The sequence below is a fragment of the Chiloscyllium punctatum genome, chromosome 4, assembly GCF_047496795.1.
Source record: "Chiloscyllium punctatum isolate Juve2018m chromosome 4, sChiPun1.3, whole genome shotgun sequence".
Classification (NCBI taxonomy): Eukaryota; Metazoa; Chordata; class Chondrichthyes; order Orectolobiformes; family Hemiscylliidae; genus Chiloscyllium; species Chiloscyllium punctatum.
This window is the reverse complement of record NC_092742.1, coordinates 99,871,309-99,886,455: the sequence shown is the minus strand read 5'-3', so window position 1 is coordinate 99,886,455 and position 15,147 is coordinate 99,871,309. Positions and strand designations below refer to the sequence as shown.

Here is a 15,147-nt window from a genome sequence, read left to right as displayed (position 1 = left end):
GAAAGGGAGTTAATTAAATGGAAGTAAATATTCATGCACAGTCATTCAAAACAAGTCCTGATCAATATTTGCTCGAATAAAGCACAGGGTCACTCTGAGAGCTTGCTTGTGCTTCTTTGCAACATTCAAACACTTCATTGCCCCGTAAAGCAGTTCACTCAAGCTTGGGACAAACGTTAGAGAAACGCAAGTTGTTATTTTTAGTTTTAGTTTGCCTGGGGGGCGGTGAGGGGATTGTAAAGAAGGTGGGGTAAAAAATGCCAGAACAGTAGTGGGTAATTGATGAAGAGGGTGAAAGCTGCTGTTTTGTTGCATGAGGCTGTCGCAGGGACACAGAAATTACGGGGGGGGGAGGAAATCAGCAGGTCTGACAGCATCTACGGGGAGAAAGCAGAGTTAACTTTTCGGGTTCAGTGATCCCCAGAAATGTTACTGTGAGAAAGGCGGCCTTTCAGCCCATCGTCTCTGCACCGCTTCTCTCAGTGTTCTGACTTTGTAACAATTCCTTGCCTTTACCCCATACATCTGCACTCCGTTTTTATCGAATTCCCTCTTGAACGCCTCAAATGAACCTGCCTCCACTAAATATCAGGCAGTGCATTCCACACCCTAACTACCTGCTGTGTGGATAATAAAATCTCAGGTTGCGTTCGCTTCTTCTGTTAAAAACGTTCCAGCAGGGACCGTTGTTTTTTTTTCCCCTTCTCGGTCTCCAGCCGTTCAGTGGGAGGGGAGGTCCCACTGATTGACATGGGGTGTGTGACCAAGCACAGTTGAGGGTGTTGCGCCGGGAGCCAGTGAATGGGGTGGAGGAAAGAGCTGTGAAAGCGGTGCAGGGAGTGAGACAGCAGACACACACACACACACACACGAGAGAGAGAAGCGAAGCGAGGAACAGCAAAGGACATGGCATCCAAGTGCCCGAAATGCGAAAAGACTGTGTACTTCGGTAAGTATGGAGCAACCGTAACCATGGGGAGAGCAGCCGTGGCAGATAGCAGGCTGTGTGGAGAGAGGGAGAGGGAGAGGGAGAGTGAGTGAGTGAGAAAAGGCTCGCTGCTTATACTTAGGTCTGTCGGTGCAGTGTCAGGCGGCTACCAATGTATCCTTTTTACAGACAGTGACTGCAATACTGAGGCAGAAAGGATCTACCTCAACCGGCACTAATCCCAAAATTAATCTCCCACTCCCACCCCCAATCCCAAACCCAAACCCAAACAAGGGACTGAGAACAGAACTAACTCCTCTTTGATCCTCAACAATAAAAAAAACGAATGTTTATTGTAATTACGGATTTTAGTGGGTGGGTATGCGGTTCATTACAGAGACTGGGAGGAAGAGGGGAATCTCTCAGTCTGGTTCTGAACACATTTTTATTTCTTTATAATTATGGTTTGCAAACTCATTTTTGTCTTGCAATTCTGGTTTGAAAACTCATTGCTGTGTGTGTTTTTTTGAAATGTGGACGCTGTTAGCTGTACGGAGACCTTGGAAGCGATACTGGATTTTGAAACAAATGACTTGCCATTCATTGCAAGAGGGTGCAGGGTGTACAGGAGGCAGGGAAGGGGAGAATGCAGGAGACCGAGTTCAAATGTCTCAAAGAGCCAGTGCTGGAGGCGAGTGGCCGCCTCCTCCTGCTTGCACCATCTTGATTGAAACTGGAGGGAGGGAGAAACCAATTTGGTTTTTTTTAAATTACCCTCCTCAACCCCATTCCCTGGGAGGAGCGGGATAGAATCTGGGAAGCACCCTGAGAGACTGCCTCTATCTCAGATTTTCAGGGTGTGTGCCCATCCCCACACTGTCACATCCTTTGATCCTTCAGAGGCTAGACTTGAAATGGATCAAAATCCTTTTAAAATAAAATGGCCCATTTTTTTCTCTGTCATTAACTGGTGAAACTGGTGTTCAAACGTGCAATTGCTTTTCTTTTGTAATGCTTGGAATCTTCAGCAATGGATGTGTTCACTGAATGAGTGTTTAGCTGCCTTCCCCAGCTCTAGCCTCATCGTCTATATATGTAATATAAAATTTTTGTCTTCCTTTTTGGATATTCATCCAATGCTTATTGAAAATGATTAGTGATCGGGTTTCCCACCAGCCACTCAGACAGTTCATTCCAGATCACGACTTTGTGAACAGAATACTGTGTAAATTAAGAGAGGAATTTGAAGTCATGATTATTTGGCACAGTCTCCCACCCCCACCCATTTGTCTCTCACCCTGCATTTCTGGCAAGAAATCAATTGATTTCACCTGTCTTTTGTGTTAATCACCCCTATTTATTTATCCCAGAATCAAACAATCACAGTATTTCAGCCTGTGATTTTCAATCAGCAATGTTTCTACTCCAGCCCTGGGATCAGTGAACACTGTTTCCAATCTGGCCCCTTAGTTTTAAAAAAAAATCCAGGGTCAGGTTCTGGGCAGGAATATTAAGTTTGAGCTTCAGCCCAGGTACCATTGAGGGGGTTGCATTGCTGTTAAGTTAGACTGACAAAATAAGAATCATCCCAGCGATGAGGCACTTCAGTTACTAGGATCGAATGGACAAGCTTGGGTCTGTTTCACTGGGAGTGGACGTGGCTGAGAAAAGATTTGATGAGCATTTTTCAAAATTTATGAGGTATCTGGAAAGGGAGAAACTGATCCCACTTGTAAAAGGATCAAGAATCAGGAACCAGAGGGCATGGTTTCAAACTGTTCTGCAAAACCAGCAAATAAAATGCAAGAAAATACTTATTCCAACAGTGAGTAGTTGGAGTGTGGAATACACTGCCTAGAAATGTGGTGAAGGCAGGTTCAATTGAGACATTCAAGAGGGACATTAGATGATTGTTTCAACTGAAACAAATGTGCAAGGGTCAAAGGGAAAGATTGGTACTGTCAAACTACTGTCTCGAGCTAGTATGAACAGAATAGGCCAAATGGCCTTGTAACAATTCTGTGATTCTGTGAGAATTGATTTAAGCTTGGGAATTATTGGGAGCTTTGATCCGTTATCTATAAGTAACTTCAGTCATCGTTTTCAAAAGGGAATTGGAGAATTTTTTTTGGTAAAATTGCATGAGAAAACAACGCAATCAGCCTGCTGTGACCCTTCTGCACACTCTGCAGGAGCAGTGTCCTCTCTTCCTTTGACACTTGAAAGTTAATTGTCCCTGGGGCTTACTTGGAGACTCCAGTCAATCTGACGTCTGTTGTTGATTAAGTGTGGGAATGTGCAACTCACTTTCAGCAATTCTCTGACAGCCTGACACACGAGTGTAATTTTATACACTCCTTTGGCAGGACCTCCCAGCAGCTTCACCTGTGCTCAAATGCATTGCTAACTGAGGAAGCTGTTCGTAAGGCGATCTGGTTTCATCTCTGCTTTAACCATAATTGTCTCAAAGTACATTTTGTCGTGGATTAATATTCCTTTTATTGAGATGTGGGTGGCAGTGGTGTAGTTTTGTTGGCTGTTCTTAATTCACCTTTGAATGATTGTCTTATTTTGAAGGGTAATTAAACAGTCACAGAATCCCTACAGTGTGGAAGCAGGCTATTCAGCCCATCGACTCCATGTTGATATTTTGAAGAACATCCCACCCAGACCTGCTGTCCCTACACTATCCTTGTAACCCTACATTTCCCATGGCTAACCCACCTAGCCTGCACATCCCTATACGCTGAGGGCAATTTAACATGGCAAATCCACCTAACCACATCTTTGGACCATGGGAGGACACTAGAGCACCCGCAGGAAACCCATGCAAACAGAATATACAAACCCCACACAGGCAGTGGTTGGAGGCTGGGGCTGTGAGGAGGCACCTGTGACTGTAGATCCATCTGGGTGAGGACAGCAAAGTTCTCTTCCTAAAGAGCATTAGTGTGTTTTTATGATTGTCACTAGCAGAGTGGTTAGAGTCCCTGCCTGATACATGGGAGACTGAGGTTCAGTTCCCCACAGATTGCTGTATATGTTACAGACCAGACCAAACCCCCTCAAAATGTATTAGATGATAGCCTAGACCACAAATTCCAGGTGCAATTCAACTGATCAAACTACCAGTCTTTTTAGATTAGATTACTTACAGTGTGGAAACAGGCCCTTCGGCCCAACAAGTCCACACCGACCCGCCAAAGCGCACCCACCCAGACCCATTCCCCTACATTTACCCCTGCCCCTAACACTGCGGGCAATTTAGCATGGCCAATTCACCTAACCTGCACTTTTTTTTTGGACTGTGGGAGGAAACTGGAGCACCCGGAGGAAACCCACGCAGACACGGGGAGAATGTGCAAACTCCACACAGTCAGTCACCTGAGGCGGGAATTGAACCCGGGTCTCTGGCGCTGTGAGGCAGCAGTGCTAACCACTGTGCCACCGTGCTGCCCATAAAATGCCCTTTATTCTTATACTTCAGTTAATATACAGACAAAATAAGAATAAAAAAATTAGCTCAACCATAACTCTATCAAAATACTTAAAAAGGTAATACATAATATCAGAGGTGCAGTGGTTAGCACTGCTGCCTCACAGTGCCAGGAACTTGGATTTGACTCCAGCCTCCGGCAACTGTCTGTATGGAGTTTGTGCATGCTCCCCATGTTTGTGTGGGTACTCCAGTTTCCTCCCACAATCCAAAAATGTGCAGAACAGGTGGATTAGCTATGCTAAATTACCCATAGTATCCAGGGATATGTCAGGTGTGTTAGTCATGGGAAATGCATGATTATAGGATTGGGTCTGGGTGGGATCCTCTTTGGAGTGTTGGTGTGGACCTGTTGGGCTGAATGGCCTGTTTGCACACTGTGGGAATTCTATATTAATAAAAAATGTTAACTGCCATTGATTAACTCTTCCAAGATAGTAAAATCCCATAAACACACCCTTGGCAAAGGCAAATTTGGTGAAACAGATTGTCTCGTGTGCAATATACCTCCAATCAAGGAGGAAAGAACATCAAGAGAAATCTGTGTGAGAAAGAAAGAACACAAGTGTTTTGCTATAGCTGGGAGAGATGTGTTTCAGCTTCCAAACCCCAACAGCTACTGAAAGCTAAACTAAAATCCTGATTTTGTGGGTGCTTGACCCCTACCCATTCAAGCTGTTTCTATTGTCCTAACTTTTAAGAAAAAAAATGTTTACTTTATTTGCTCAGAACAGACCTCTCTTCATAAAAAAAAACAGAACAAAATGTACCTCTTAAAGTCACAGTATTGTCCTATCTAGAAATAAGGATATTTTATAACCTGCCACAGTCCAGATTGACTGAAGGGCCTTTTTTGTTTTAACCCTGTACTGTAAACATCTATGATTCTATGGTTGCCAATGGGCTAACCTTTTGAGTTCCAGATTTATTCATTGAATTCAGATTTCACTTTCTTCCAACTTTGAACTTGTGCTCTTGCTCAATCTCTCACTCACCTTTCCCCGCACACTCCAGTGTCAGTGGTTTGCTCTGCCAAGGATGCCAATGCAGGCAAGGTGGGTCCAAACAGCAACATTCTGCTCTGTAGCAATTCTGTAACCCTGTGCTCCAGTAAGAATTGACTTGAGGCCTGGGATTACTGCGAGCTTGCTCACACATTCTTTCTAATTAACCTGTCAGCAGAATTCCATAACCAATCTTGGAGAAACCAGAAGCACTGTGGGTTTTGCCAGATTAGGGAGGGGTGGCACGGTGGCTCAGTGGTTAGCACTGCTGCCTCACAGCACTAGGGACCCTGGTTCAGTTCCTGCCTCTGTGTGGAGATTGCACATTCTCCCAGTGTCTGTATGGGTTTCCTCCGGGTGCTCTGGTTTCCTCCCACAGTCCAAAGATGTGCAGGTCAGGTGAATTGGCCATGCTAAATTGCCCATAGTGTCAGATGCATTGGTCGGGGGTTAATATAGGGTAGGGGAATGGGTCTGGGTGGATTACTCTTTGGAGGGTTGGCATGGACTTGTTGGGCTGAAGGGCCTGTTTCCAGACTGTAGGAAACCTAATTTAATAATACTGATCTGCACCCAGGTGGGATTGTAGAATCATGTATTAATACAGTGCAGGAAGAGGCTATTCAGCCCATCGTGCCTGCACCGCTTCTATTCCACAGTGTGAATCTCCAGCCTTATCCCCACATCCCTTGCACACCATTTCTATCCAAATAACCATCCAGTGCCCCTCTTGAATGCCTCAATTGAACCTGTACATTTCCACCATATTTCAAGGCAGTGCATTCCATGCCCTAACTACTCGCTGAGTGAAAAAGTAATTTCATTGTTTAATTTGTGCATTATTTTAAATCTCTTGTTCCTTCTACAAGTAGGAACTGCTTCTCCCTATCTACTCTATCCAGCCCTGACTCGTGATTTCGAAACCTCTCTCTAATCTCCCTTTCGGTCGCCTTCTCTGTCCTTACCACTGAAGTTTCTCATTCCTGGAACCCTCCTTGCAAATCATCTCTGCACTCCAATGCATTCACATCCTTCATGTAATGTGGCACCTGCAACTATACATCATAATTGTCCAGCTGAGGTTGAGCAAGTGCCTTGTACAAATTTAAAATCACCTCCTTGTTCTTGAACTGTATGCCCCTAATAACAAAGCCGATGACACTGTATGCTTTATTCATTACACTGGACACGTTTGCAAGAGTGCAAATTCTGCCATGTCCCTGCTTCCTATTTGGCGAGTGTTCTTAATCTCTACAAAGAGCAATTGATTCTTGACTAGTGATGCTGCTGAGGAAAGGAGACCCAGAGGGATTTGAGGTGGGGGAGGAATTGGAGAGATCAAACTCCAATTAAGCAGTACTTAAAGGGCTACAGTTTGTATTGGTGAGGTCCAGCGAGGGCATTGGTGAAAGCGAGATGGCGTCGAAGAGTGGCTTCTGTTTCAGCAGCGGTGACATGGCAAAGGGAACTAGAGTCTGGCTACCAGGTCTATGGTCTGTGACAGAGCGCTTAGAGTCATAGAGGTGTACAGTATGGAAACAGGCCCTTCAGTCTAATCTGACCAGATATCCTAAATTAATCTAGTCCCATTTGCCAACATTTGGCCCATAATTCTTAACAAGAAGTACTGTAAAGTTGGACACTTGCTTTATTTCCTCATTTTTCTGCCTTTATATTCTGTGTTTTGGTTTATTTTTCTGTGTTTTAAGATGGTGTCAGAGAGTGGTGACACTGTACAACACTTTCCACTGTATTTTTGTAATGAGATACACGTGACAATAAATAACTCAAACCCATTAGGGGCCAAATAGGAGATGACAGAATGAGCAGGCTTGTACAGACAGTTGAGCAGGCAAGCTGAGAATTGTGGCTATCTCATATCATCTGCTACACCCTGCATTTCGGCAGCCCACATGGTGTTATTTAAACGTTCAAATGTCACATTAACATTTCCTCCTCCTTGTCATTCCAGTAACTGAGCAATTTGAGGCCTGTGTAGCCTCTTTGGGAGCAGGAGGTGACAATGAGCCAGTATTTCCTAAAACTCTCCATTGACTGGGAGTTGCCTCAGTACAACGCACTCTGTTGTCGACTCATAGCAAGAGATGGATCACCCTGATTAACCAATGTCAGAGTGCCTTCTCTTTATCCAGTCATTCTTATGTTGCCAGGCCACTTTTGGAGTGGCTAACGCACACTGTCAAAGCTTGCTGCCAGTAGTAAGTTCATCAATAGTTGGGGGAATATCGGGACGGAATTGCTGGCTTGTTTTGTTTTCAGGGTATCTGCCCCTGTTCAGTGGGTAGTGCTCTCACCTCCGAGTCTGAAAGTTAATGGGTTTGAGTCCCCCAGACACTGAGAGGTGGACTCTACAACCTTCGGCATACTAAGTTTCAGCGGGGACAAATGAGGGTTTTTCCCTCAGGTGGGAAGGACAAGCATTTGCAGAATATTTATAGGATTTCTTCAGGATTTCAGTAGCTGGGGAGCTCTGGGGCACAGGATTATTTTCTGGACAGCTCTTCGAGCTTGCAGATATTTCTCCCTGCAAATAGTTTGAAACCCACTAATTTAGCAGAGCTTTCTACCTTAGTGAGCATTGATATACTTGTTAGTGCAGTCCAGCTGTGGAAACATAACTAGCCAGCAACTAGCATGCTACACCCATGAACAAGGGACCAAAACAGGAAAAATATTCCTTTGGCTTTAATTTTTACAAACCTGCTCAATGACCCATCAGAAGATATTTTACAACTTGAGGCATTAATGTGGGGAGGATAACTTGCCAGCTTCCCCACACTGCTATAGAATTTCTGTACTGTTTTATGAAAATAAGCAGCCTTTGTTATAAAATGAAATGAGACCAATTAGTTACAGTGGTAAATCGCAGATACCAATAATGGATAAAGCAGCACTCCGGGTTGGAGAGACAACTTGAGAGTAGGAGGTTGCGAGTGTCTAATGAACCTTCACCCCTGGCTGCTGGGAAATATATTAGCACGCATTTAGAGTCCAACTCATTTGCACCGACCTAACATCTCAATCTGATCTAGTCTCATTTGCCAGCATTTGGCCCATATTCCTCTCAACCCCATCTATTCATAAACCCATCCTTTACCCCTCAGGTCCTTTTATAAATCTTTCTCCTCTCGCCTTAAATATCTGCTGATGGGCCACTGAGTCAATGTTGACAAAATCCTTTTATTGGTCTTTTCTCAGCGGTGGCTCCCTGCCTTGCGGTCAGGAGATTATGGGTTAAAGCCCCACTCCCAAGGTGTGAGCCTGAAGTCATAGGAATATAGGAATTAGGAGTGAAAGTACTTCATTGGTGCAAGTCGCCGTGGAAAGTCTGAGGTCAGGAACGAATTTATAGAAAGAATTGGACAGCACATGGGGCTAGAGAGGGATAATATGACTGACTACACTGCTGTGCTGAGGGCTGAATGTGTTTGTCCTTTGCTGCAGTTACTCATTAACTTGCTGCAGAGAACATTTGAGGATCAGGAGTAGACCATTCAGAGCCTGTTCCGCCATTCGCTGAGATTGTGGCGAATCTGTGGTCTAACTCTATGTACCTACCTTTGGCCCATATCCCTTAATATCTTTGTTTAACAAAATTTAATCTACTAAAAACTGATCCAGCATCCAATGCCATTTGTAGACGAGAGTTCCAAACATTTCCTTTGCATGTAAAAGTGTTTTCTAACATCTCTCCTGAACACTCTGGCTGTGCCCCCTCGTTCTCAAACCCCCAAGCAGTGGAAATAGTTTATTTTTATCAACCCTGTCCTTTCCTGTTACTATGTTGAAGACTTCAATCTGATCACTCCTTAACCTAAGTTCTAGAGAAAGCTGGCTTAATTTGTGTAAACTCTCCTCTCCTCAAACTTAACCTCTGAAGTCCAGGTGTTATTCTTGTAATCCCTCCAAGCACAATATATGCATCCCAAAGGTGTGAGCAAGGGATAGATAGAGATGTACGGAAAGTAGCAGCAGTAGATCGCCGTGAGTAAATAAAAAGCCATCTTAACATTTCACTAAACTGTAAATGTTGCACTGCATGGAATAGACAGTGGATACCACGCAAAAATCAAAAGCTCATGATGATTTTTAGTGGGACTGTAGCTGGATAGAGACATGAATCACTGCTCCATGAGTAAGCCATGTAGAGCTTCACTCTTTTCATCGCACGTTGGGCTGGAGGCTTCAAATCCCAGCAGCAGGAAAGAACTAGCATTGGTACAGCATCTTTCACGGTCACAGTACATCCTGAGCACTCCCCCCACCTAGGGCAATGAATTCTTTTTGAAGAGCAGGAAACAGATTCAGAGTTGTTTGTGGATGCTGTCCTGAAATGTTAAATTCTACTGTCATCTGGTATTCTTATAAATAACTGGATGGACGATTGCAATCTCTGAGGAATGCCAGACAGAGTTAGGATGGAGCAGATGGGCTATGCTGGGTTGTCATGGCAACAGACTAGCAAATTAATAGCGATAGCCCGATTTTGGAGGAGGCAACAATGAAGGATTATTTTGGGACTGGGAGGGAAAGCTACACAGCTCTTGGGAATGAAGTGATTATGATATCGCTAATGACAGAGAGTGGGCTGTCAGGGTTTTTCAGAGTACAACAGCTGGGCTATAACCGAATTGACTCCTGTCCAAACCTTTCTGAATGAATGCCCTTTTAGTTCAACAGAATCCTTGGCTCAATGCAGAGTCACGCAACAGTGGAAGGTGAGGGGAGATGGCAGCCTATTATTCATTGTGAGGGCTGGTTTATTTTGGGAGCAGTTCTGACAAATGTTATCCGCACAGTAAAATATTAAAATGTTTGGGTTTTTTTGATTAAACAGTGTCAGCCAGTGGGGAACAGAAGCCAACTGGAATGGCTGCTGTGAGGGATTTGCCATAGCAGTTAGTCAGTATGGGAGGGAGGAATACAAGGGTGTCTTTTATCACCCACCTGTCATCCCGTCTCCTTGTGACTATTAGCTGGCGAGCTTTTCAGATTTCCATTGGGAATCTCTGCTATCCATCTCTATTTCCACTGGGGAAAGAATAAACAAGACCACATTGTGCCAGAACAGGGATGATCTTTCAATGCCTAATGCTCGAGTGCTTGATATTTTATAAACCTCCCTTGAATCCACGAAAATACTCAGTTGCTCTCTGCTGTGTCGATGGTTTTGAACTTAGAGTCATACAGCACGGAAACAGATCTTTCAGCCCAACTCGTCCCATGCTGACCAGGTTTCCTAAACTGAACTAGTCCCATTTGCCATTGTTCGGCCCATATCTCGAAGTCCTTCCTATCCACATACCTTTCCAAATGTCTTTCAAATGTTGTAATGGTACCTGTCTCCACTACTTCCTCTGGCAGCTTGTTCCATTCATGCATCGCCCTCAAGGTTCCTTTTAAATCTTTCCCCTCTCACCTTAAACCTATGCCACCTAGGTTTGGACTCCCCTATGCTGGGGGAAAAACCTTTGCTATTTACTTTACCTATGCCCCTCATGATTTTATAAGATCACCGTCAGATACTCCAGTGAAAAATGTTGACTGGATTATGGAATGGAGAAAGTGAGGGTGTCAGATGTTGGAGATAAGAGTCAAGAGTGTGGTGCTGAAAAAGCACAGCGGTCAGGCAGCATCTGAGGAGCAGGAGAGTCAACATTTTGAGCATAAGCTATGGATTGGGATTACTGCTTGTAGTCCCTTGGAGACCGTGAATGCTTTACACATTATTTATAAAACCCAGTGCTTCTGAGATGGTTAAATTGTCACTCATGATATTGTTAATAAGTAACTCCAAAGATTGAAGTATAGCCCAGAAATTTGGTCTGTGTAGGCTGTCTCACAATCTCTTCACTCTTCTATTTCCAGTTACACCAATATAATGTTTATCTGAAACGTTAAAAGAGATGCTGAAATCAGGATCACAAAAGATTGAAACTATTGGGAGAAAAATGGGAGGTCTCTACTCTTGAGGCCTCATGGACTGCAGTAGGTTTCACTGGGTTTTGTCAGGCCTGTGTGGGCCACCTATTGAGGACAAGAGTGGGAGGGCAAACAGACTGCTAGCCTTTATTTCAAAGGGAATGAGTATAAAAGTAGGGAGATTTTACTAAAACTAGGCAAGGCACTTGTCAGCCCATAGCTGGAATACTGTGAACGTTTTTGGGCCCCTTATAATGTCATAGATTCATACAGCAAAGATTCTTTGGTCCATCTCATTCATGCCACCCAACATCCCGATCTGAACTAGTCCCATTTGCTAGCATTTGGCCCATATCCCTCTAAACCCTTCCTAATCATGTACCCATCCAGATGCCTTTTAAATATTGTAACTGTACCCGTCTCCATTACTTCCTCTGGTAGCTTGTTCCATACACGCACCATCCTCTGCGTGAAAAAGTTACCCCTCAAATTCCTTTCAAATTTTTCCCCTCTGAGTCAATGGAAGTGTGTCACTAACAGACACTAATCCACCAACTGAATTCATGTTTGAGTACTTGGTGAGTGTGCTACTGTTCAGTTAAGATAAGGTGGAAGTGTGGCTGACATTCAAGTAAAACAGAGAAAGAGAGGAGGGAGGGAGGGAGAAGCTTTGTGAGAGAGTGGTAGTCCATCATTGTGGATCAAGTATTGGCGAGAGTGAATGGGCCGGAGGGGAGAGGTGTTTGGGATTGGGATTGGGATTTGATTTGATTTATTATTGTCATGTGTACCGCGATACAGTGAAAGCGTGCTATCCAGACAAATCGTACCTTACATATGTACAACAGGGTAATAGAACAGAATGCAGAATAGGACTGCAGATGCTGGCGATCAGAGCTGAAAAATGTGTTGCTGGAAAAGCGCAGCAGGTCAGGCAGCATTCAAGGAGCAGGAGAATCGACGTTTCGGTTCTCAAAACATCGATTCTCAGAATGCAGAATATAATGTTACAGCAACAGAGAAGGAGTACAGAAAAATCAACCCTAATATATGAGAGATTCATTCATAAGTCTGAGGAATGGATCAGACTTTCCATTCCTCAGGAATGGAAAGGAATTCAATTCCTTACAATTGAAGGAAGAAGTTGTTCTTAAATCTGTTGGTATGTGTGTTCAAACAATTATGACTTGACGGAAGAGATTGGAAGTGAGTATAAAGACCCCGGGGGGGAGGGTCTTTGATTATGTTGGCTGCTTTCCTGGGCTGCAGGAGGTGTAGATAGAGTCCATGGAAGGAAGGCTGGATTGCACAGTGGACTGGACTGCGTTCGCAACTCTGTCATTCCTTGCGTTCTTGAGCTGGGAAGTGGGAATGAGCTGGGACAATAAAAGTGGGAGGGGTCGGAGAGATGGAATAGGCTGGAGAGAGGAGCAGCTCATATAGGAACAGATGAAGCCTATAGATCTAGCTGTTTTCCATTGTCAGGGGTCAGTTATTAAGAGTTCCACTGGAAAGATGAATCAGTCCTGACTGTATCACTTCAAACTGGAGTCTGGGGAGATAGAGATTTTTAAATGTCATTGACAACCTGTGGAGCTGATCTAAACTTGGACCAGTGCAGGAGAAACCAATCACGTGACAGCCACCAGCTTTGTCAACTGTGGAACCCCAGTTGGATTATTTGTAAGACAATGCCACAGCTTTGTGGATACTGATACCAGTGTGTTATTCTCCACAATTTTCCATTTAAATTAACTTCAGCTTTTCAAACTGCCAGGGCTGGATTCAGGCTCCCATTCCCTGGATTATTAGTCGAATAACATAACCATTGGACCACATGAATAGAGAGATTGTTCACAGTTCTAATGTTCAACATTAGCCTTCCTGGTATTTTTCCCCATCTGTTTGGCTGGGACCATTCTTATTTTTAAAAAGGAACTGAATAGGAATGGATAAATAAGCAAAACCTTTCTTTTTTATTTTTAGCAATGCAGGACAGGAACTCCTGTTGGATTTTCCTGGAGTGTGTCTGTCTCTGTTTTATCCATACAGTCTCTTACACCACATGCTCCATGCATTAAAAGGAGCGATTACAGTGTCAAAGAACACTACATCTGAGCTCTAATCCCAGTGAACCTCTGGATTGGTTCCGGTTCTCCTGTTTCCCCACATGCACACCCCCCACCCCCTTGGCACTGTGTAGCCAGGTGGACGTCCCTGATCAGAGTGGGCACACCCCAGGCGCCAGGGAGGATTAGGTTCCCGCCAGTTGTGCCTGAGGGAAGCTGTGGGTGGGCATTTGGAAGAAATTCCCGCTGGTGGGAATGCAGCCGGGTTTTAAGGAGCACAGACAACTGCTGTTGAGGGCAGACTGTTGGAGTGAGTGAGTGTAGTGGAGACTGACAGTCTGTGTATATGGATTAGTGGTGCTGGACGAGCATAGCAGTTCAGGCAGCATCCAAGGAGCAGCGAAATCGACATTTCGGGCAAAAGCCCTTCATCAGGAATATGTGTGTGTGTGTGCGCATGCGCATGCGTTTACAGCTAAGAACACCCCTGGGAATATCTCCTGCTGCATTGGACAATTGCACTTACAAAACTGATCAAATTATTTAAAACATTCAGCAAGAAACCATTCAATGTGCCATCTGGTCTAGTCTAGCATTTACATTCCCATCAATCCCCCTTTCATTAACCCGCAATCATCGATATTTTATCTGGAACATAGGCCTACTGCCTCGACTTAGGGTGTCACAGGTAGACAGGGTGATGAAAAGGCATTTGGCACACTTGCCTTCATTGGTCAGAGCACTGAGTATAGGGGTTGGGACATCATGTTGCAGTTGTACAAGACATTGGTGAGGCCATGTTTGGAATACTGCCTACAATTGTGGTCGCCCTGCTATAGGAAGGATGTTATTAAACTGGAAAGGGTGCACAGGAAGATTGACAAGGATGTTATCGAGACTGGAAAGTTGAGGTTATAAGGAGAGGCTGGATAGGCTGCAACTTATTTCCCGGAAGCATAGGAGACTGAGGGTTGATCTTCTAGAGGTTTATAAAACCACGAGGAACATAGATAAGGTGAATAGCCAAGGTCTTTTTCCTAGGGTAGGGGAGTCCAAAACAGAAGGTGAGAGGGGAAAGATATGAAAGGGCCCTGAAGGGCACTTTCTTCATGTAGAGGGTGGTGCATGTATGGAATGAGCTGACAGAGGAAGTGGTAGAAGTGAGTACAATTACAACATTTAAAAGAAATTTAGATAGGTACATGGATAGGAATCATTTAAAGGGATATGGACCAAAAGGAGGCAAATGGGACTAGTTCAGTTTACGAAAAGTGGTCAGTATAGACAGATTAGACAAATGGTCTGTTTCCGTGCTGTACGGCTCTATGACACTAGAGATACTACCACTGCACCACAAAGTCCCCAAATCCTCATCCTACCATTCTGTTTTCCCTCAGGTACTTCACAAGTTGCTCCTTAGTGGCTCTTTTCTTGTAATTTCCATTACACTGATGTGGGAGTAACCCCACATTCCCACCATTCTCTGGGTTCAGAAGCTTCTGTACAATCCTGACCGAATTTATTAGTATTAGTATTAGTATTAGTATTTATTAGTAAATAGAATTTCTTGTATTTATACCCCCCCACCCCGCCACCCAACTTTTTAGACATGCTCACAAGTGGAGTTATGTACTATGTACTCCCTTATCTCCTCCTCCTTTTTAAAGACTGTTTGCGCTTTATGTAAATCATTTAGGCTCGATTGTA

General features: G+C 44.1%; 1 protein-coding gene across 1 annotated transcript in view; it reads left to right on the top strand.

Moving 5' to 3' along the window:
* The first annotated feature begins 703 nt into the window (after positions 1 to 703).
* LOC140476589 (cysteine-rich protein 2-like) overlaps positions 704 to 15,147 on the top strand; it is a 56,808-nt gene continuing 42,364 nt past the window's right edge. Inside the window, exon 1 of the mRNA XM_072569409.1 lies at positions 704 to 949. Coding sequence (XP_072425510.1) covers positions 907 to 949 — 43 coding nt within the window. The 5' untranslated portion in view covers positions 704 to 906. The remainder of the gene's footprint in view (positions 950 to 15,147) is intronic.